The sequence below is a fragment of the Carettochelys insculpta genome, chromosome 23, assembly GCF_033958435.1.
Source record: "Carettochelys insculpta isolate YL-2023 chromosome 23, ASM3395843v1, whole genome shotgun sequence".
NCBI classification, from domain to species: Eukaryota; Metazoa; Chordata; order Testudines; family Carettochelyidae; genus Carettochelys; species Carettochelys insculpta.
Genome location: NC_134159.1, coordinates 15,219,394 through 15,242,797, shown reverse-complemented (window position 1 = coordinate 15,242,797; position 23,404 = coordinate 15,219,394). Strand labels below are relative to the sequence as shown.

The following is a 23,404-nucleotide window of genomic DNA, read 5'->3' as shown; positions in this document are numbered from 1 at the left end:
TTCTTTCAGGATGTCCTCACGGTGGTGGTGGAAGACCTGCGGCTCTGTACAGTCAAGCCCTGCGAAGACATAGAGAGAAGATTTTGCTTTGAGGTCGTCTCGCCCACCAAGTAAGTTTGGTCGCTCTGCCAGGCCACGGACGACAATGCTGTGACTTGTATATGTGGTTGGAAGACTCCCGCCAAGTAGATTCCGACCCCGTGGCCCCCTTGTGGCCGTTCCCTTGGCTGGCAGTGTTCTTCAATCCGATGCTGAGTGGAGCTTGGTGACAGCGTGGCAATGGGGAGCTGCCGACATTGCTGAATAATGTATGAAGGGATGTTATGGGTCTGGGCCTGGCTGGCCGCTTCTTCTCACAAAGAGCTGAGTCACCAGTGTGGATCAGCCAACTGCTGGTGGCATTAAAAGCACCAGTGTGTAGGGAGCACACACATGTGGAGGGAGGGGTGCAGTGGGGAGTGTTTGGGAAGTGGAGGGATTTTCGGCATGGGTGGTGGTGAAGGAAGGGGATGAGTGGAGGGGGCAGATGAGGGAACCAATTGTGAGGGGAAGAGTAGGGCAGCAAATGGGAGGCGGAAGTGTGAGCAGGTGGGAAAGAATGGGTGGAAATGGGGGCATGGGAGGGGGAAGGTTGTGAGTGTGTGGGGAGGGGAAGCCGAGAGGTACAGGTGCTTGGGGGTACCCGCAATGTATTTCATCTCAGCTGCCTGAGTGTTTGATCAGGAGGCTGTGGTGCTGTCACTCTTAAGGGCAGGCTGAGCCTGAGGGGATGCTGCTCAGGCTGCATGGAGATGCAAGGCGCATTGGAGCGTCACTGCCCTGCCGGAGCTGCATGGGGGGCTCACCGAGCTGTCTACTCCGAAACCCAGTGAGCCTTGTGGGCAGTGAACAGCCAGAGTGCGGGAATCAAGGCACATACTGAGGAGAGGAGCTGTCACATCCCTGTGTTCCACCCCCGTGATGTGGATGGGGGCGCGAGAGCAGCGCGACTGTAGTGATCTGCGGCGGGATGAGGAGGGAGAACTTGTCTCGGGTTAATTTTGCCCCACGCCACACCTGGGAACTGCATCTTTACCACATGTCTCCAAACCACACCGTTGTTGCCCTGGGTGGAGCTAGCCTGGGAGGCTACCGTAAATTCAGGCACCTCCCCACAGCTCCCCAGACCCCCTGTCCCATGGCCTGTGTTCTCATGCCAACCACCCTCTGCTCTGCCTCTCCCCACCCAGGAGCTGCATGCTGCAGGCTGACTCGGAGAAGCTGCGCCAAGCCTGGATCCAAGCGGTTCAGGCCAGCATCGCCTCCGCTTACCGAGAGAGCCCAGACAGCTACTGTATCGAGGTGAGACTGGTAGGGCAGGGACAGGTGCACGCCATCTCGCAGTGCCACTCCTGGGCATGGGGTCTTGCGAGCGTTCGCTGGAAGATGCTGAGCCTGGCATGGCTGGCCCTAAATCTCTCCTCGGCAGTGCTCTAAAGGCAACTGTTATATCTCGCCTAGCTGTGAGGGGCTCGATGAAGTGAGTCTTGACCCCCTCCCAACCACCACCCACACACACACACCTTCCTCCTGCCCTGCAGAGAGTCCCTGAAGTGCACGAGGTACTGCGCCAAGGAACAGAGCAGAGTTCTGTCTATAGGTAAAACACAATAAACACAAAGCAGCGTCACATTACACACCATGTGTGCTGCCTGTTTGCCTTGGTGTGTTCGTGGGGAGGAGGGAGGGTGGGCTGTGTAGCACCGTCTTGTGGCAGAAGTCAATGGCACAAGTGAAAGATTCACTTCCCACCATTCGCATTTCCAAACAGACAGAGCGCATCCCTGTATCCTCCTCCTTCCTCTCCCTTGGCTGACACAAGCTCAGGTTTGCCGAGCTGACTTTTCCCAGCTGTGACCAGTGCTCCAGTAAGCTGGGCCCTTTTGTGGCTGCTCAGGAGAAATTCCAGTGCTGCCCAGCTGATTAGCAGAGCACCCAGAGCTAGGTTTTTGTTTCTAGTAAGCCTGGCACACATAAAAAAATTAATTCTGCACACGGACGGAAAAGATTAGACAGAACCCTGCCCATGACTGTCATATAACAAAGCCAACACTAGAATTTTAAGGCTGCACCCTGGCATGATTGTAGTGTCCCACTGGAATGGCAGAGCTACTCCTTGCTAACCCATCATCCTCAGACTGCACCGCACCTAACCCCCATACCCTCTGTCCGCTGGCAGAGGCTCTGCAGCAGTGCACACGGTTAGTCGCCTCCTCTCTCCACAGAGACTGGACCGAACTGCCTCCCCTTCTACTAGCAGCATCGACTCTGCCACTGACTCCCGGGACCGCAGCATGAAGGGGGAGAGCATCCTGCAGAGAGTCCAGAGCATCCCTGGAAATGACCAGTGCTGTGACTGTGGCCAGACAGACCCCCGATGGGCCAGTATCAACCTGGGCATTCTGCTGTGCATTGAGTGCTCTGGGATCCACAGGTACTGGGCACGTGTGTGCGCTGCTTGCCCAGCCTGAGGGCCTGGGGCTTGGTTTGGGGCTGGTCTGTCATATGTATATAGCCAGGTTCAAAGGACATAGAACAACACTCTGATGTGTGGGGGGACACCACACACATTACAGGTACTATGTATTTGTGTATACCCACACATGTATTCTACCTACAGCATATATACCAGTGATCTGTGTAAAGGATCCAGCACAAACCCCAGTGTGAAATATAGAGTGCCATGAATGTAATCCCTGGGCTGTGCTAAAAAGACTTAGCATTTTTCATGTACGGAGCATTTTACAGACACCAACTCATGAACTCTTTAACAGTTATAGAAGCTGATATCATCTCTATGGCTAGCTCTCCTGGGCTAGAATTTAAGAAGAACCTAGTGGTTAAAACTGGGAGTCAGGAGATGTAGACTCTGTTCCCACCTGATAACATATTCTGGGACCCCACGGAAGTGACTAACCCTGTCAGTGCCTCACTTTCTACTTTTCTAAAATAGGAATAATTCTTGCATGTTTTTATAAAGTGCTTTGAGATTCTCGGGGTGAAAGGTGCTATATATGTGCAAGTTATTATTATTAGTATTATTATTAATAATAACAATAAGAATACTTAGTAAAAATCATATTAAACACCTTCTGTAATAATAAACCATGTGTGCGCTGTGCAGCCCAGTTCTAGGGTGACCAGACAACAAGTGCGAGGAATCAGGACATTGTGTATGTGGCAGGTGAAGGTGTAATAGGCGCTTATGTAATTCAAAGCCTCAACTATTGGGACTGTAGCCTATAATAAAAGGATATCTGATCATCTACTCTGCTCTCACAAACAACCCTGCAATACCAAGCCCGCACTCACAATGCTGTGGTGGAATGCAGGTGTCACATAAAGAAACCTATTTCCATTCTGGGCTTTGTAGCATGGTGTGAAAGTGGGAGAATAAACATAAAAAGGATTCAGTGACAAATAGCACAGCCGCATGCCTCTTGCTTTTGAAGAACTAATTGGGAAACCTTTCCCCTCCTGGGGGAGGAGTCAGTTTTGTATGTGGTTAGTTTCTGTCCCTCTCCAAGTCAATGCCTTGTGCTACCTACATCCAAACTGCTATGTACACCCTTTACCCCGTGATCCATTAGCTGTTCTACTCTGCTGTGCAGAGTCTTTTTTGCAGCCTGTAACCTGTCTCCATCTCTCTTTCTCTAGGAGTCTGGGTGTTCACTGTTCCAAAGTCCGCTCTCTCACCCTGGATTCCTGGGAGCCGGAGTTACTGAAAGTGAGTGCTGCTGTTCAGTGCCAGGAGGCTGAGAAAGTGGGGAGGGGGGACCCTGGCAGGGGGCAGAGGGTCAGCGGGAAGATGACTGCTCTCCTGACTGCTTTATCCCTCGCTTGGTATATCACAGCTAATGTGCGAGCTGGGGAACAGCACCATGAACCAGATTTATGAGGCACAGTGCGAAGAGCTGGGACTTAAGAAGCCCACTGCTGGGAGCTCCAGGTAAGTCGGAGAACCATGGAGCTCTCAGGCCGGTTTGCAGATATCTGCCCACCCTTCTGTCTTGGATGTTCAGGCCAGCAGGGGTCACCAAATGGAACGGGAGATCCACTTAGCCCTACATGGGCCAGCTGTACAGCATGGCCTGCTGCTGACTGCCCCAGGAAACAAGTCACCCTGAACCACTCGACTGCCTGTTCCTTTTGCTTCTTGGAAACAGGGCCTGTGTGTAGGCCTTTGTGACAGGGCCTGTTGTCCCACTCCCCTTGGCTTTTGCTCCCTTCACATCCTTGTAAGTGCTCCCACCTGCCCAGCCAGGCCCTGATATCTGCCCTTTCACAATGCTGCCACTCCAGAGTACATCCTCCAGACTAGGCCTGCAAGTCACTGGCAGCTGTGGTTGCTCAGCATCTCCGAAAACCAGGCCATTTGTTTATATGCCTGACATTCAGCGCCCAGACAGGAAGATTCTTCTTTTACTAACATGGCCAAGGCCATGGAGTAAGACAGTGGCAGAGCCAGGAACGGAACCCAGTGTCCTGGCTCTTTGTTCCTGTTTCTTCTCGGCTTCACCTCTCCCTTAGTCATTTATAAATTCCAAAAAACTTGGGCTGCAGAAGGTCCACGGTCTGGGGAACCAGGCTCACGGCGTTCTGCCTTGCTCACCCTGAGCTTAGCAACATCCCTGCTGTGCCCCCCCTCCCTCCCCAGGGGGCAAGCCTGGTAGTACATTTTTCCTGTGAATCAGGGCATGAACAGTCTTGGAGCCCTGGGAGATCATCCCCTCCCCATGTGCTGTCAGGGTTTGGAGAGTCACAGTGTGAGAAGAGCTGAACGCTCTCATTGGTAGGAGTACATGAGCCCCTTCCCACCACAGCACAGGAAACACTTTTTTCCTGCCCTCAGGCAAGACAAGGAAGCCTGGATCAAGGTCAAGTACGTGGAGAAGAAGTTCCTCAAGAAGCTGCCTACAGGGGAGGTCCTAGCAGAGAACGAGAGGAAACCCCGGCGCTGGAGCGTGAAGAAATGCCAGCGGCACAACAGCACCACAAAAGCACCCACGGCTCGTCGGAAGTACCGGCACGAGGCAGGAAATGCATCACCGGCCCCCTTGTCGTCAGGTGGGAACCGAACCCCTTCCTTTCTTTCCTATGCCGCATGCTTCAGCTGGCTCTCCATCCCCACCTTTATGTGTACATGTGTGTGTGGGCACAGGTATACTGGACCTGTTAAACAGGCTATGGCCCTGTCTCCCCCAGTGGCTGCAGTCTGCAGCACATATAAGACTTAATACAGGTTGAGACTTTCTTATCTGGTACTCTCGGGACCTAACCGGCGCTGTACGAGAGAATTTGCCGGACCCCAGGAGGTCAATATTGTCTAGCACATTACTGACCCTTTCACTGCTTCCTGGGCTCTGAGATAAATTAGAGCTAAATAACTGCCCAGAACACTGACAGCCAGGACTGGTGGCTGTAAACAATCTTTATGGGACCATGGGAAACTTGGCCAACCCATGACAAGTGGTTGACCAGCTGACTAAAATCATGCTGGATTATGGGTTTTGCCAGATCAGAGAGTTCCAGATTAGAAAGGTTCAGTCTGTCCTACTGCACAACCATATCCTTGGCACAGGTTACCCATGGAAGTTCCTAACAAGCTGTATTTTCCTAACAAAGCTTCTTACTAGTAGAAGATGGAACCATTATGCCTCTTATTCTGCTTCCTTTATACCACAATGTTCTGTTCTTCCATTAGGATCAAAGCTCCTTTATTGATTTCACGCAGGGGCCCCAGCATATTTCCTAGGGTTGCTCACTAACCAAAATGCAATGGGATGGTGGAGATTTTATCACTTCCTCCATGCTCCTCATTTGTTAGCTGGGTAGATTTGGACACTTCAAAAGCACATGCGACTTCCAGATTATGCAAATACAACTATGGGGTTGTCTTCCCTCCGTCCCACCCCACATATTTAAAAATCTCTCCTTGCAAACAGCTGCCACTCTGGAGAGGAAATTCCGGCGAGACTCTCTCTTCTGCCCTGATGAGCTGGACTCCCTCTTTTCGTACTTCGACACTGGTGCCGGCTCAGGACCACGCAGTAAGTACAGACCACACAGCTCTGCTCCCAGCATGTCTTTGGCTCCCACCTCTTCTAGGACACGTGCCTTGCACCTGACCATCGGCGAGATGTCTGTCTCACTGCGGAAGTGACCAAATCACACACACACCCCTGGGGGAAATGTTTCAGGAGAGTGACGGGGAGTTAATGCGCACATTGCCCTTTTATTTCCACTGGTGTTTTTTTTGTCTCTCTTTCCAGTCAATCCAAAGCGTTTGTGTTTTGGTGGCTGGGACTTTTGGCTGCGCTCTTCATCCCCAACCTGTGCATTTCACCAGCTTTTTCTATTTTTTTAGCAAGTCTTACTTCTAACTTTTTTCTTTTTTCTTTTTCTTTTTTTTTTCATGTGTTTGTGACGATTAACTCCCCTCACATTCCGTCCACCTTCCTCTTAGGTGCCAGCCACATCTCTCTGCAGGCCCCGCTGGCAGCTGGCCCCTGGAGTGGCATTGGTCCCAGTGGGAGCGGTATGCCATTCCTCCTGGATGGAGGTAAGGTGATGCCCTAGCAGCTAGCAGCAAAAGAGCCCCAAAGATATGATTTGTTACAACCAACGCCTAGATACATTTTTTGCAATTGCATCCTTGGAATGCAGATACCATTGTGATAGGAACTGTAGGAAAACCGTGGATGGATAGGTTGATACTCTAGGAAGGCAAACAACTGAGGTTTTATTAGGCTCTGATCCAGCAATGCACACACCTAACTTAAAGTACAGGTGAAGTTCCACTGAAATCAGTTAAGCCCGTGCTTGAGTGCTGGCTGAGGTATGGGTTTAAAGATGTCCTAACAGTGAGCAGGAAAAACTTGTTTTCAAGGAATTCATGGATTCAGAATTTTTGAGCTGAACTGAAATTATCCTTTTACCAGGGTGGTTAGTGCTGGACTATTCCAGTGTTGTCCTGACACTGTGCCCATTGATGGCAGTGGGAGTTTGACCAATTCTGTGCATGCAGCATTAGTTTAGGGCTGAGTGTGGCTGTGATTAGTTTAGTGATTCTGCCTAGGATTCTGCGTACATGTCATGGGCCACGTGTGGCTCACTTACCTTAGGGTAAATCTGGAGTAATTCCATTGTCCTCTTGGAAGCTGCTCTTTATTTACACTGATGTCATTGAGAACAAAGTCTAACTCAGAGTGCACAGGATCCCAATCCCCTACTCAGATCTCTGCCCCTGCTCATTCATGGCTTCATGCTGAAGCCAAGGAGGCAGCACACAGGCACAGGTGTGTGCCCAATTGAAGAACCAGGGCCTATATTGGCCAAAGCCGGTGAATTCTGTAAAGTTTTCCTCCAACACTGGTTCACATTGTTAACAAACTACCCTGGCTGGCTGCATTCATTTCCTTTTTGTGGTCATGTTCTACAAAACGCTGCAAGGAGCTTGCTGGCGGGAACATTTGCCAAAGCAGCAAATGCAAAATGAAACATGACTGAAGATTCATGGAAGGTGACTTTTTAATTCTTACACTGGAAACTGTTGTGAAGGGTTGTGCTCATTCAGTTAAGGGATAGAAACAGCCTTGGAGGTCTAATCCAGTCAAAACCCCTGCAGTGCATTCGTCCAAAGCAATCCAGGGGCCAAGGATTAGTCACTGACATTTTTCAGCAAATGATTAATGAAAAAGTTTGGGGGAAATAAGGAAAAGCAGGAAAATTAAACTAAACTATCTGCTAAGAATAACCCTCCCTGCCTTCCTGGCTGTAGTTATGGTGCAGGTTTTCCTGGATCTTTGGGCACCTCTGACAACTAGGACTCAAATCCTGCTTCAAGGTCACAAGTGAAATGAGTTTGATGGTCTCAGTTTTGTGTCTCAGGGTGCATTATCCCCTTATCAAACCTGCCGTCTGATTCTATTCAACCTAACTGGCTACCTGGGCTCAGGAGAGTACCAGCCCTGGAATATCTTTGTGTGTGTCATGGGAAGACTGATTTGTATTGGTCAAGCTAGTTGGAGGAAGCTTACTTACTCCTAATATATCTGGCACCAGGTGATGCTATTATACCATCACTTTTATGAGTGCATCATTTTTCATATAGGGAAAGTACTGGGATTTGATCCTGCTCAATACTAAGTGCCCTATGGGAGGTGCTTAGCAGCTCTTACAGACTTCCACTGTTAGTGTACAAGAAAGTGACAGTGGATTGACAATCAATCAACCTCCCCTCTTTGTGTTAAACAAGTATGACATCACGCCTTACTCTTTGGCTCTGCATACTAAACTGAAGCTCTTGACAAAACTGTGCATCGCTCTATGAAAAATGGGGGGACTGGAGCAGAAGTTGCTGTGTCACTGCTAAAAATAATCTATTACTAATTTCCCAATGGTATACCAAGAGCACCAACAAAAATAGAGTGGCTGAAGTCTCCAAACTTGGACCACAGTCTGTCCTGTTACCCCCGATATAAGTTTGGCGTAATTCCATTTGCATCATTGGTTTTACACTGATGTAACAGATCAGTGACAGGGACTAGATGCCTAACACAAAAAATCTTCATTTATAAACTAACCGCAATTGATTTTTCTCCTTATTTTTCTCGAATTTGGTTTTTATTGGGTCTGCTGCCAAGTCTTTGTAGAATTTTCTATTGAAAAGGAATTGCGAGAGCAGAAGGTTGCTTTTAAACTGGCCAGTACTTTATTCAGCATGAAAGATTGCTGAAGGTGTGGCATTGAAAGGGAGGCCAAGCCAGCTGCAGGTCGTCCTGGAGTCATATCTGTGCCCCTCTTTGCATCTTTAAATAATGGTTCCCCGCTGCCAAACCCTGAAATGAGAAGTTGTGGGGTAACTGGGTGGAAATAACTGACTCCTAGCATTGGAAGGTGAAAAGGGCCCAGGTTGCCCAGGTTGCACCTTGATTTGGATCCAGATCCAAAATTCAACTGTACTCAAACCCTGAAGATTTTGGTTCTGGCCCATCTCTCCATGGACCATCCTTTTCTGCCAGCTCTTCACAAAGGCAGGGGATGTTGTTGTGGTTATCAAGAATAATGTGAGTTATAACTAACGACAGCAAATGTTAGATAGGATATTAAACCTCCGACCATTAGCAATGAGGATCGTATCTACAGTGAGGAACAGACTAACCCACATCTGTCTTATAACTTCTTCTGAGGTGGGCTAGTAAATCAGATGGACCTCAGACCTGATCCAGTCTGGTGGTTCCTATGCACCTGGGAGGATTCTCCTTTAGCTGCGGGACGGGAGCAGAAGCTGCTGCCCTTTTCAGGAGGGCAGGAGGGTGCTTACTACAAACGTAGACTTCAGTCTGCTCAAAGGCAGAACTCTCCTCCTTAGAGCTTAAGCGCCTGGCTTTGCTCCCTGGCATTCCAAGCCAGCTGGTGTCTCCTTCATGCATGGGCCATGGTCCTTGTGGGGTTTGCTAGATATTGCATAAGGGCCGCTCCACTTGTGGTCAGAAACAAAGTCCCAGGGGCTATCTAGATACCATGGATGGGGCATGGTTTAGGGAGAGGGTCAAGCTGACTGGCGTGTGACCCTTCAGGGGCAGTTGTGGTGGCTCTGCCAGCTGGGTTAGCCTCTGAGCAGCAAGTTGCATTACAAACTCAGGGAGGTGATGCTTTACCACTGGCATGGACATGCCTGGAGCCTCCAGGGTGTGGCAGAGGGCAGGGGGTTTGGAGGGCAAGGGGAGCCTTGCACAAGTCATGGTGAGTTTAGGGAAGTGGATGGGGAGGAGGGGAGTCCTTCTTGGGGACCTGCACCTCAGTTCTAGCCCCTGCTGCTGCTTTTGCTCCCAGCACTAGAGCAGGATGTGGAGCTTTTGCAGAGGTAGACTTCCCTCTGTCTGACCAGCAGGGCGTGCTCGATAAACCCTTCCCACCCCAGTCCCAGGGAAGTGACAAGCACAAACCATTCGCTGTAACAGTGAATTGTTGTAATGAGATGACAGTGAAACTTGGCTTGGCTGGCAAGTATGGAGCAGCTGGGAGCTGAGCCCAGAGGAGGTTCCTGTGAGGCGGGGGGTGGGGGTGGGGGTGGGGCATACTCCGCCCAACAAATACAACATACCAAAGTATGTTAACTCCCACCCTAGTGGGGGCAGCATCCCTTTGAAGATCTTTCTTCCCAGCCACGGTCATTGCCCCCTTGGCGATTTCTCAGCTACCATTTCTGCAGAAGTGGGGGAAGGGAGAAAAGCTGCGTGTCCTTGGTCAAGTCACTTAATTTCTTTGTACTTCCAAATCCATGACGTGTTTGCCCTCCCTGGGATATTTTGCAGCCCAAGGGGGAAGGAGTGTCGTGAGGGTTCATTAGCCGATGGGCAGCGCCTGGCAGAAGTGAAACATCATCTCAACGAATGGCCCAGAGTGCTGGGAAAGTGATGGATCAGCACATGCCAGTGACTCCTGCAGGGTGGTGGGAGAGCGCTAAGGATGAGGAAGCCAGGGCAGCTAAGGGTAAAAGCAGATGGTAGTGGTGACTGGCTCGGGACACTGCACGTCCTTCTGTAAGGTGCTCTCTGCTGCTGCTGCTTGCCTCCCGTCCGCCTCATGGGCTCCAGGATCCCCTCATGGGGCGTGTGCCAAAAGGAGATGCAGTGGAGAAGGTCGGAGCGTCGCACAAATGCAGGGCAGCCCGGGGAGATGGGTGCCCTGCTGCACCACGAGCAGGCCTGGCACTTTGCCCACATATTAAAAGGATCTCGGTTTCTCTTCTGTTGGCCCCGCAGGTCTGAGCAGCGACAGCGGCCTGGGGGGCAGCACGGACGGAAGCACTGACGTCCTGGTGTTCGGCTCAGTGGTGGACAGCGTCACGGAGGAAGGTGAGCGTGACACGGAGCTGGCGACACAGGAGAGGGTGACGCTGCAGGCCCAACATGACAGCGGATGGGCCTCAAGGTCACCTCTGGGGTGCACACTGCACCCAGTGGGGGCACCGACGTTCACCAAGCGGCATGTCTCCATAACGATCCCTGTGGGGCTGGCAGCTGTCCAGGGGTGTAGAGCTCTCCCCACAGCATTGCCAAGGGCAGCTGCTGCCACGTGTCGCTCCCTGGGCCCAGAAAAGGGAGCAATTCCCACGCATGCCTGGGCACACCAGTGAGGGAAGGCATCTCTAGATACCCCTGCTCCTCCCTCCGTTCTCCAGAGCTGTCCAGGCATTGACCAGTTTCTTCCTTGGTTGGCTCAGTTGTTCTGTTCATGCCTGAGGTCCCAGGAGGGGAAGATACTTCCCCTTCACCCAGTGTGCTCAGGGTGTGATCCCCTAAAAATAAACCTGGCACCGCGGGTGGGGGGGTTTCCTAAGGAATGGGAACGGGTGAGCCCCTGGGCAGAGCTTGGTTTCTGTGCCATTGGCTGATCGCTCCTCTCTGTGCCCTCCCCACCCCACCTCCAGAGTGCGAAGAGTCAGAGGAGTCCAGTGGCGAGGCGGAGATCGAGCAGGAGGCTTCGGACCTGGAGGACCTGCGGGAGCTACACCCCGGCCTGCTGATTTATAAGGCAGCACAGGCCAGGAACCTGCCCGTCATGGCGGAGGCTCTGGCCCATGGTGCTGAAGTCAACTGGGTGAACGAGGAAGATGAAAACAAAACTCCTCTGATTCAAGCTGTGATGGGGGTAGGTAGCACTGGCAGGACTGACTACGCAGACCAGGGGTGGTTGCAGGGGTGATGCATCCAGAGCTGATAATATAACTGGTTAACATCCCGAAGTCCTATGTCTAAGTCTGTCTCTGATGCCAAGTGTGTCAGCGGCTGTTTGTTTGCACTGCAGAATGGTTGGTGCAGGAACTGGAATCAAAGTGGGTGCAACCGGTCAGGCTGGAGGTGCACTGGCAGAAGGGCAAGGTGGGGGGTCAGTGCTGGGATAGCAGGGGGTGCAGAAGTCCAACTCGGGGTGCATTGGCAGAGAGAGGCCTGCACATCACCTGTCTGCAGGTCAGCCGGTAGCAGTGTTCCCTGTAAGGTGAACCCAGGAGAGATTCAGGTGCTGCCCAGCTGATCAGCAGAGAGCCCACAGCTGGCAGCATGTGCCTCTATTAGTGGTGCACATTTGCACATGCCTTGGTGCACATAGCAAAACTTATTCCACACAGGGATGGAAAAAATTAGAAGGACCACTGCCTGGTAGCAGCCGAAGTGCTGGCTGCTTCTCATTAGAAACTCCCCCTTAGAAATGAATCCTTCCCTGCTTGGGGAAGGGACCAGATGAGGATTCAGAGTTGAGCCTGACTAGCCAAGGAGGGAGACCCTGCTGAAGCTGCTCTGGGGCTATTTATCTCGCCTCTCTCTCTCTCTGAGGCTGTAATGGATTATTTTGGGGGTTCCCTTTCTTGATCTGCCCAATATTGCTGGGCCAGCTGCAGGGCACGAGTCTCATCCACCTGACTCTTGTCTGGAGCAGCCTTGGCTTTTATCTGCAATCCAGCCGCGCAATGGGTCCCGACAAAACGTCTCTCCCTCTTCTCAACAGGGCTCCTTGATAGCCTGCGAATTCTTACTCCAGAATGGCGCAGACGTTAACCAAAGAGATATCCGGGGCCGAGCTCCTCTGCACCATGCCACGTACCTGGGGCACACTGGGTAAGGCTCCTCCTCACTGTCGAAACACATCCCAGAGCACATGGGGCAGGGCAGCGTGAAGACCCTTCGGGCTGCTGGGGGTGGGTTTTGGCCAACATTTCTCTGGCTAACAAACAGCAACCTCTTGGGTGTGTTAGAGTTAGAAGAGCCCAATTTCCTCCTATATCAAGAGGTTAGCAAAAATGGAGCCCCATAGGCTATGGGTTTGACTCCACAGACTTCAGTGGATTTTTTTCTGATTTACAGCAGAATAAATGAAAAGAGAGCTGGGCCTGGCCTAGATTTATTTTTATTAGACCATTTCTCCGCTTTCTGCTCTGGTTCACAGCTGCTTTCTGCACTTAGTAGTATTGTTGTTTGTGTAGGAGCCCCAGTCATGGATCTCATGGGTGCTAGGTGCTGTACGAACACAGAGACAGTCCCTGTTCCAACTTCTCACTAGTCTCTGCTCCATTTTTCACTCTGGGGCTTGATTTGTTCCCTTCCACTTTACCTGCTGCCATTTCCCAGCTCCCCTGAGAAGATCCTCTCAGAGGTCCAGAGGGGCCCACGCCACTTCCAGATTTTGAGCCCCCTCACTGTAACAGATATCAGAGAGGCAGCCATGTTAGTGTGTATCTTCGCGAACAACAAAAACAACAAACGCAGTTCCTCTGCGCTGGAAGCTCGCACCTCCACATTAGAATCTGACAGTGGGCCACATCCCCCCTGACTGATCTGACTTGTTTTTTCTCCTCTCTTGATGTATACTACTGATAATAGGCCATTTCCACCCTGACTGAGTAGACCTTCTCAGCTCTGGGCCTCCCTTACTGGGACCCCACTCTTTAAATACCCCTCTGAACCCCCACCCCCACCCTACTCATGCATTGACGAAGCGGGTCTTTGCCCACGAAAGCCTATGCTCCAAAATATCTGTTAGTCTATAAGGTGCCACAGGACTTCTTGTTGTTCTTGCTATAACAAAGACACTAAAAGGCAACTATTCTCTTCCTTTCAACACACACACAATCCAACACCAGCTAATAACAGCTGTTTATTTATATAATCAGCTGATGATGTGTTCATCATGATCTAATCTTCTGTCATTGGAACCGATATATGCTTATTAATATTTTTGAACATTTTAACGTGTTAATATGAGAAAACCTGTATCAGTTAATTAAAAGATTATGTCTTTTCCCAAATCACATCTCTTAGGAGGTCACCAATCTCTTAGCTGCTTCAATTTGCAGCTCTAAGCTGAGAGTGTGTCACATTTTGAGCCGACAGCGATTCTTTTACAAAAGTTGCGAAATGCGAAAAAATGAACATGTCTAAATCTGAGGCCCCCTTTGAGCTTGAGGCCAAGGCTAAATGCCCCCGACCACCACCATTGGCCCTGACCTCAAAAGTGTGGTGCGCTTAGTCTGGATGGACCCTCAGATCTGAGAATCATAAAATCATAGGGTTGGAAGAGACCTCAGGAGGTCACCAAGTCCAATCCCCTTCTTGAAGCAGGACCAATCCCAACAAACTCATCCCAGCCAGGGCTACTTCAGGCTGGGACTTAAAACCTCTGAGGGTGGAGATTCCACCACCTGTCTAGGTAACGCATTCCAGTGCTTCACCACCCTCCTGGTGAAACAGTTTTTCCTAATGTCCATCCAAGACATCTCCCACTGCAACATGAGACATTGCTCTTTGTTCTGCCATCTGTTACCACTGAAAACATCCCTCTCTCTACTCTCTTTGTAATCCCCCTTCAGATACTTGAAGGCTGCTATCAAATCACCCCTCACTCTTCTGTAGACTAAATAAGCCTCAATCCCTTCACCTCTCCTCATAGGCCATGCTGCAGCCCCCAGATCATTTTTATTGCCCTCCAATGGACTCTCTTCAATACTTCCATGTCCTTTTTGTAATGGGGCACCAAAACTGGACACAGTATTCCAGGGGTAGCCTCACCAGTGTCCAATAATGTTAACGTTTGAGTTGAACGTGTGGTCGCACCAGTGTTTAGGTGGGTTTGTAGTTAGGCAAAAGGGCGTGATCATCCCTGCTTCTGCGGCTGCAGATCCCTTTGGGGTGAAATTCATCCCGGCACTGAGGTCCGGCGCAGGACTTGTGCACCATACCAGTCGTGCTCCATGCGAGCTAATGTCATGAAGCACTAGAGCCATCTGAGTGGGGCAGTGGCATTTGGGTCCTCCATTTGCTCACTGTCCCTGGGGCAGACCCACAGGGGCCTCTGCTCTGGCACCCTTTGCCCCAGGCGCTGAGAGGGAGAGGGACTAGCCCGTGAGACTCACAGCCGTGGTTGCAGTGCAGACCTTGGCCTGGGAACCTGCCTTTCATCTCTGATGGCTTTCATTTCCCATTCACAGCCAGGTCTGCTTGTTCCTGAAGCGAGGAGCCAACCAGCATGCGGTGGACGAGGATGGCCAGGACCCTCTCAGCATTGCAGTCCAGGCAGCCAATGCAGACATAGTCACCCTGTAAGTGCTGCCTACCCCCAGGGATATTCAGTGGCGTGGGAACAGTTTCTGGAGCAGGGGTGCTGAGCTGCACCCCTCCCTGCCCCCCCACGCCCTCTGCCCACAACAGTGTTCCCTGTAAGTTGAGTGTTTGGGTGGCCACTCAAGAGAGATTCAGGTGCTGCTGGCTGATTAGCAGAGTCACCCACAGCCGGTGGCGTGTGTTTCTGTGGGTGGTACACACCTGAACATGCCTTGGTGCACATAACATTTATTCCACATGTGGATGAAAAAAAATTAGGAGAGCCTAGTCCATACCCCTCAATGCCGTCTAGAGCTGGGGCCAGCAGCCAGGATCCTGCATGCAGCCGAGCACTGAGGCCAGCAGCTGAGCAGTACCTGGAGCTGGACGCGAAGTCTCCAGACCTCAGTGGGATGGGGCACAGGGCAGCAAGTCTCAAGGCTGGCAGCCAGGAACCTGAGCAGCAGGGGCATGTGGCTGGGATGCCTAAAACTTGTGGGTGTTGCAGAACTCGTCCCTCACACCCACACCGCTGTCTTCTGCTGCCTTGGCTGCCTCCCTACAACCCTAGTGCCCTGAGGCCTTGTCTCAGGCCCTGCAGCCTGGGACCTTGCCTGGTCAGACCTCCCCCAGATCTGCCTACGTAGATATTGCAGCTGGATTTCAGCCCAGCTTTGAGAAAAAGCTCCAGCCTCCTTAGGACAGGATAGTAAAACTTCTTTTCTCTTGTTTCTCTTTCTCCCTCCAGGCTGCGTCTGGCTCGAATGAACGAGGAAATGCGGGAAGCTGAGGGCCCCTTCGGACAACCAGGTCAATATCCCAGCAACAGCCCCACTGAGCTCCAGTACAGGAAGTGTATACAGGAGTTCATCAGCCTTAACATAGATGAGTGTTAGTGACAACTCCCTACCTGCCTCTCCTTTGCTGTCTTGAGCCAGCTGAATTCAAGGATGCTCTCTGGTGTATATTGGTGTTTCTAGTAGACTGGCCTGATTTCTGATGCCTATGGCACATAGGTCTAGAGCCACAGAGGAAGGAGAGGGACCTTTGGTATTTGTGTGTAATTGTCATGCTTGACTAGAGACAGTCAATTTCACACAGGAGGCAATTCAGGGCTTACTACAGACCATGGGCTCATGGGTTTGAGTAAGCAGGGAGCGCACCAGTGTAGTGTAAAAAAGAAAACCCTTTCTCGGCAGAAGAAAATCACCAAGGATACAGCTGGACGATACGTGTGGAACTGGTTGTGTATTTGTAGGGTTATAGGTTGGCCGTACACCGAATGATTGTACGAACAGCACTGGTTTGGTTAGCCTCCCGTAGCTGGGACCCTCTCTTATCAAGGGTGCTCGGCAACTGGAAGTGCTCATTAACAACTGGGGCGACGGCAACATTTGGGGGTTTAAAATACTAATGTGGGGAGGCTGGAGGAGGCAAGCTGCTGGTAAACATCCTCTGCTGCAAACGGCAGGCAGGCCTGGGTAGGAAGGAGAGACACAGCCACCCACCTTACATGCTCTCAGGGTTAAACCAGCAAAGCTCCCTTTTTTAAACCAACAGCAGCTCACTTGTCATAGCCATTGCTCAGCTGCTTCCTGGACTAGGGTGCAACGTGCTTAACATCACTGATGCTGGCAGGGTAATTTTTTCACGGCCAGGAGAGGCTTGTCGCCGGCGACGGGCCTTGTGCCAGGGAAGATGACGAAAATCAGATGCCTACCGCTTGTGCGGCTAACTCAAACAGCTAGTTTTTTTGCCTGCTCGGATTTCCTACTTGGCCCCTTTCTGGGAAGGGGATTTCTATTTGCATGCATGTTCCTAAATGCTGTTGTCCCTCATGCTGATGCATGCGAGCAGGGCTTTTCCACAGCAGGTCCAGGTAATCTGGATTGCTCCCTGTCCCTTTATGGGCAGGATTATTTAGTGGGTTTCTTTTTTTTTTTTTTGATGGAGCGGGGACCTATTTTTACTCAGAACCACTTTGGATGGTATGGGGCATGTTTCTGATGCGCTCCCAGTGTCTCGGCAGAGATATAGCTACCGTCCTGACGTGACTTCAGAGGGCTTGGAGACCATGTATCAAATTGGAAGCCCAGCCTGGGACTGTACTTTCCCACTGTGCTCCTTTAAAACTCCGGCCCACTGAGTGATGAGCACCCCACGCTTCATTCACGTCAGTGGAATCTGGGGGCTTTGGGTGCCTAACAGGAGACATTCAGGATACTTGTCCAAACCCTTCAATAAAATCCCTGCTCTGTGTACCTCTTACTGCCCTGGTTACTTATGCCATATGCTAGTTGCTCTCTGTGGCCATATTTCTGCCCTCACGTGCAGCGCAAGCAATCAGGCACCACTGAAATCTGTGCCATGCCTAGAACAGCAAAGAAACCCCTCACCCCCAATTCCTTTAATGCACATTCTCAACTAAAGTGCCGGATCCTGCTCCTTTGGAAGTCAAGGAGAGCCTTGCCATTGACATCACTGGGGCAGAGCACATCCTGAAGGTGTGCCACCCGGTTCCTGTTTTCTCTCAGGGCTTCTCTCCTGTCTGTTTCCTTTGAAACTGTGGGATGGCCACGCCTGGAACACCAAGATCCCATCTCAGTTATGCCCATGTGATGTAAATCTGGAATAACCCTGCTGAGTTTGCTGGAGTTGTTCCAGATTACCACTTGAGCAGAATCCAGATGGCTTCCCGATCCCATCCCCAGTATAAAAACCTATTTTCTCCAACCCTTCGCTGCCTCTTCTCCAGCTGAATGTCCTCCTGTAGAGCACTGAGATCACACTTATGCTCTTTACCTAACACACCATGACCAAGGCTGGCTTAAGTCTTCAGCACTTACATAGTCCTGCTGTCTTCCTGCCCTGTGCACATAGGCTGTGTGTACACGTGCATTCCTCTTTCAAAAGAGGTATGCAAATGAGAAAATGCAAATGGGTACATATTTGCATATCTAGCACCTCATTTGCATATTCTTATTTTAAAATAGCTTCTTTTGAAAGAAGAAAAGCAGCATAGACTCTGCTCTTTCCAAGGTAAACCCCATCTTTGACGGAATCCTTCTTCCCATAAAAAAGGGAGATGCTTTCAAAGAAGAAGGATTCCGTCAAAGATGGGTTTTACTTTCTAAAGAGCAGTGTCTACACTGCTTTTCTTCTTTCAAAAGAAGCTATTTCAAAAAAAGAATATGCAAATGAGGTGCCAGATATGCAAATCTGCATCTCATTTGCATTTTTGTTTCCCTCATTTGCATGCCTCTTTTGAAAGAGCAATGCAAGTGTAGACACAGCCATGGTGGGGCCCACACTCAGCCTCCTACGGCCTGCACTAGCCCCTTTAATCCCACAGCACCCTTTGTGACACTGTTATGCAATCGATATGAAGGCACTTCTCCCTCTGCACCCTTCTCTGAGCACCTGCTGAGGCTTGAGGGTGCTTACGAAAGGCTAAATCCTGCAGTTTTAACTCAGGCCTTTCTCAGGCAAAAGGCCCATTGCCTTCCTGAGTAAACCAGGCAGTGCTGTGCACTTTGTAACAAAATGAGCCAGTGTTGCTTTGTAGTATGGAGCAGGGGCACTGACCTTTAGTCCCTGTAATTCAGGAAACAGCGTCCTGGTGCCTGGCTTCTGACCTTCCTGTAAATCTGGAGTCATTTCATCTGAAATCTGTGCGGGTCGCTCCAGATAGACACGCGTCTAAACTAGCTCCAGGGGCACATGGGATTGCAGAAGTGGCCTCCTGCAGCTGTTGGAATTTTTCCCTTTGATTTGCACTTGCAAACCCCTCCATTAAGGTACTGGCTTGCTCGTGAGCATGGTGCTGAAAGCGATCAGGTTTGATCTAGCACTTCTCCACTTCAGCTTCATAGATTTAAGCACTGGGCTGTCAAGAGTAGATACCATCGGCTCTCACGGTGCTGGACTTTGTAACTTTGCATTTATATGCACTGGATTCCATTGCATCCTCACAGTCCAGATCACTTTTACATAGCTCCTCCTCCAAACTGACCGGCCCCTTCTAGTGTATCACAGTTTCCTTTGACGTGTCCCATGAAGTTGCAGCCTGAGTCTGCTCCCAGTGAGGTCAATGGGAATTTTGCTGTTGGCGTCAGTGTGAGTCGGATCAGTAAGTGTTGAGCAAAACCCTGGACTCGACTCCTTAGTGTGAAATTTTCAGTGAGACAGTGTCACCATCTGTGCAGAGCTATGTAAAAGTTATCCACCAGCAAAACTGCCTTGCCTTCCTCAATTTACAGGGAAACTGTAAATAGCGCTGAACATGCTGAGCCCAGCAATGCAGTTAATCCCGTGTTTAATGCCTACCAGAATACACCCTAATTAGACTTCAGCCTGTACCTCTCTACTTTGCCGGACTGGACTCAGAAGACACGTCTACTCTACAGAGATCTTTCAAAAGAAGCCCTTCCGGAAGATCTCTTCCAAAAGAGCCTCTTTTGAAGGAGTTCGTCGACACACAAAAACGCGGCTCAAAAGAGTGATCTGCTCTTTCGGAAGAGAGCGTCCACGCAGTCCCCTGCTCTTTCGAAAGAACGGGCCAGGGATTAAAAATGAAGACCGTTCTTTCGAAAGAAGGGCCTCGCAGAGCAGCTGCACGTTTTCTTTTGAAAGAAGCTTTCAAAAGGGGGCGCTCTTCCTGAAAAGGGAAAGGAAGAGCAATTTTGGAAGGAGCCCTCCATTCTTTCGATTTACTTTCGAAAGAATGCTTTTTGTGTGTAGACACTCCACAGGCTCTTTCAAAAGAGCCCCCTGCTTCGAAAAATCTTTTGAAAGAACTTGCTAGTGTGGATGCAGCCAGAGTGCTCTGGGCTGTCCAGGATCCAGCCAATGTGCAGCTGAAAGTCTGCTGCATATCTTGTCTTAGGAACTAGGAGGTTCTTCTGTCATTAAGACTTGTTGATTATCTCCTCCCGTCCCATTTTATATAGAAAAGATAACCTGCACAAATTTAGACATTTGCCAGCCTGGAGATGGTTTCCTTCAAGCCTTTAAAAAAATATTGTATTAAGACAAGAAAATGTTAGGAAACTCCGGACTCTTGGAAAAGGGGGAAAAAAAACAGTTGTTGATCATTAAACATCCTGCTCTTACTCTGCATTACTGAATCCCAGCACAGTGGTTGCTGGAAACGTTATTCTCATGCTGTCTTTCAATCTGCTCCAATCCATTTTCTGACTCTTAAGAGGAGTTAGAAATGTGACTGAGCCTTTCTCTAAACCAGTGAGAACTGATGGCTTGGCTTTCACTTCAGGCCATTTTATTTTACACTCGGCAATAGTGACTCATGACAACACAAAACAACCATGTACAGTTTGGCACATACAAGCTTGGAATCACTCACTGCCCTAGTAAACATGGTTGAAGAATATGTAAATACTGACACTAAAAGCAGTATGTCTGGCAAGACAATTTATCTATTTAAAATGTATTGGTACTTTATTTAGAGTTGATGTGTAAAGCAACTTTGTGCACTTTTCCTACTTACAGTATTGGGTTTTTTATGTTCTTTTGTTATGGATTTTGTGCTGTCTTTTTTAATCGGTGAACTTGTTAAGTATTTAATTTATTATTGAGATGCCCAGAGGACTAGTGCAATTTTCATTCAATACAGTTTGGCTGTATTTAATGTCAGGACTTTTTTTGTAATGTTGCTAGGGTATATTTTTTTAAACTTGACTTTTTCTTCCCTCTCCCCACTTTCCTTTATTTTTTTCCTCTTTTTTTTTTTCTTGTAACATAGATTTCAAGGCATCCAATACTTCACAGCTTGAGATATGGTAAAACTTTTAACAAATCCTGAAGTTTCTAAAACTAGTTTTGTTTTGTTTTTCCTCCTGGAAAAAATATGCCTAAGAGGCATTTGTCAATGTTTTTTATGTTTACTTTATTTTTTGAATGAGAATGTGCGCGCGCATGTTTTAGGGCTTATTACTGGGAGGGGTTATTGGGAAAATTGTACATAAAGTTTGTTTTCAGCAATGCAAAGGGCCAGTAAGGCTACAGAGAAATCTATACATAAAGTCAGTGGGTTTTCTTTTCTCTTTAAATATGGATGCATTTCTTAGAGTGTTGTACAATCCTGTTTGAAATTGCTAATGCCAAAATTTCTGTCATTCTTCCTTTCTCTCTCTTCTTTTCAATGAGTTTGTACATTGCACACATGACAGTAACTTGGTTGCAATTGTGATTAACGTGAACAGATTTGCCTTTGTCTAGAAAGCAATGCCCAGGGTATTACCTCAGCACAGATGGGCCCAAAAGATGGCCCCCATACTGAAGAGCCTCATAATAGAATCACAGAATCATAGGGCTGGAAGGGACCTCAGGAGGTCATCGAGTCCAGCCCCCTGCTTCAAGCAGGATCAGTCCCAACTAAGTCATCTCAGATGGGACTTTGTCAAGCCAGGACTTAAAAAGCTCTAGGGATGGAGATTCCACCACCTCTCCTGTTTTGCGGGTATTTGAGATCTGGGCCAAGCTTTGAAAATTTCTTCCAATTGTATTATCGGCCAAACCAAAATCCTGGATCCAAATACAGGTTGAACCTCTCTAGTCCGGCACCCTCAGGACCTGACTGGTGCCGAACCAGAGAATTTGCCAGCCGACAGGAGGCCAATATTTTCTATCATATAACCAACACTTCCACTGCTTACTGGGCTCTTAGAAGACATTTGGGATAAATTACAGCTAAATAACAGCACAGAACGTGGAGAGCCAGGACTGGTGGCTGTAAACAAACTTTATGGGACTGCTGGATACTTGGCCATACCCATCATAAGTGGACATCCAGCTCACTAAAATCATGCTAGACCACAGATGTTGCTGGACTAGAGAGGTTCAACCTCTACCTGAACGGAAGGATCTGAATTGTGCATCTGAAGCACATCTCCAATTCTAGATTGGATGGTTACTAAAAACTTGCAGACTGGGATTATTGCCCCCCACACACATTAGGTAATTTTATTATGATCATCTGTGTCTGCATGCCTTGCCATTCTTTCCAATAAGTCTGCCCAGGGGAACAATACTGTTGCTTGTAAAGCACGAGATTTGACAGACTGAGCTTTAGACAGGCTTGAAATTCTATGACATTTGCAATGTCTCAGACTGGCGAATTTAAGCGTTCTTTACACAAGATGAAACTCCTAAAGATATGCCTCAAGAAGCCTTCGGTAGCCTCAGACTGACACAGCTGTTGCTGTCTCCTTCCATTCTGCTGCAGTCATGTCTGTTAAACCCTGGGGCCTCGCTGCTTTCATCCAAAGGCAAAAATACCGCAAACAGACTAATGGTTATATCCAACAACTGATCCGCTGAGGACAAACTTGGGTGTGTGCACAGAATGATTTGATAATGAAGGGGCGAGAGGGGATGGGCACTGGGTGGGGAGGGAGTGAGGGAATGGGAGTTTGAAAGAACAAGAGAAAAAAATTATTAATGATACCAAAATACCAAGTGCTGTTTCCTTAGGAATGTGATGTGTAACAGTCAACGCCCTGAAGTCGGCAGGTGCTGTTTCACCAGTGATAATGTTCTCAAGCTGAAAGACAAGGAGTCAGTGGGAAGATGGGCCTGTCAGGCAGTCAGATAGGAAGGGAGGTTAAAAAAAAGTGAGGCGGGAGAGAGTCCTTCAGCTTTTAAATGTAGCAGAGTCATGCATGTCAGTTTGTAGGGCACTAAAAGACTCTGTTGGCTTCTAGGGCAGGAGTAAGGCGGATGAGAAGGGCTCATTTGGGCCAGGAAGTCGGGGCTCTCTAGATGTATCTCAGGTCTTAGCACCTCCCCAAGAGCGAGGGAACTGTTTCATTTGTACGACCCTGGGCTTTGCCAACGTGCAGCTTCGAAAGACCCAGCCTGCCGCCTTCTGCTGCGCCAGTCCCCATTTCTCAGGTCAGCTTCCACCCGTCAGTCCCTCCACCAGCACGTGAAAGTTAAGGTGCATCAGTACTGTGATCCCTCTGTGTCAGCCCCTGGAGCTGAGGAAGGATAAATCACAGAGGGATCAGCTTGGATGAGTACAAGGTTAGGTTAGCTGGCAGCCAGTGCTCCCCTAATTTTTTCCAACCGGGGATGGAATAAATTTTGTTAGGTGTACCCAAGCACATGCATATGTATACCACCAATAGAAACGCGCTGCCAGCTGTGGGTACTCCTGACATCTGGGCAGCACCTGGCTCACTTGGGCTGCTTTCCAAGCACTTAACTGACAGGCAACACGGCTGGCAGCCCTGAGTGTGGGCCTC

At 49.5% G+C, this 23,404-nt stretch overlaps 1 protein-coding gene across 1 annotated transcript in view; it reads left to right on the top strand.

The window, feature by feature from the left end:
• Positions 1-23,404, top strand: part of ACAP3 (ArfGAP with coiled-coil, ankyrin repeat and PH domains 3) — a 195,796-nt gene that overhangs the window by 159,826 nt on the left and 12,566 nt on the right. Inside the window, exons 12-24 of the mRNA XM_075018189.1 lie at positions 10-110; positions 1,230-1,341; positions 2,265-2,473; positions 3,697-3,766; positions 3,894-3,988; positions 4,892-5,106; positions 5,985-6,089; positions 6,506-6,601; positions 10,809-10,901; positions 11,477-11,697; positions 12,553-12,662; positions 15,029-15,139; positions 15,889-15,950. Coding sequence (XP_074874290.1) covers positions 10-110; positions 1,230-1,341; positions 2,265-2,473; positions 3,697-3,766; positions 3,894-3,988; positions 4,892-5,106; positions 5,985-6,089; positions 6,506-6,601; positions 10,809-10,901; positions 11,477-11,697; positions 12,553-12,662; positions 15,029-15,139; positions 15,889-15,950 — 1,600 coding nt within the window. The remainder of the gene's footprint in view (positions 1-9; positions 111-1,229; positions 1,342-2,264; positions 2,474-3,696; positions 3,767-3,893; positions 3,989-4,891; positions 5,107-5,984; positions 6,090-6,505; positions 6,602-10,808; positions 10,902-11,476; positions 11,698-12,552; positions 12,663-15,028; positions 15,140-15,888; positions 15,951-23,404) is intronic.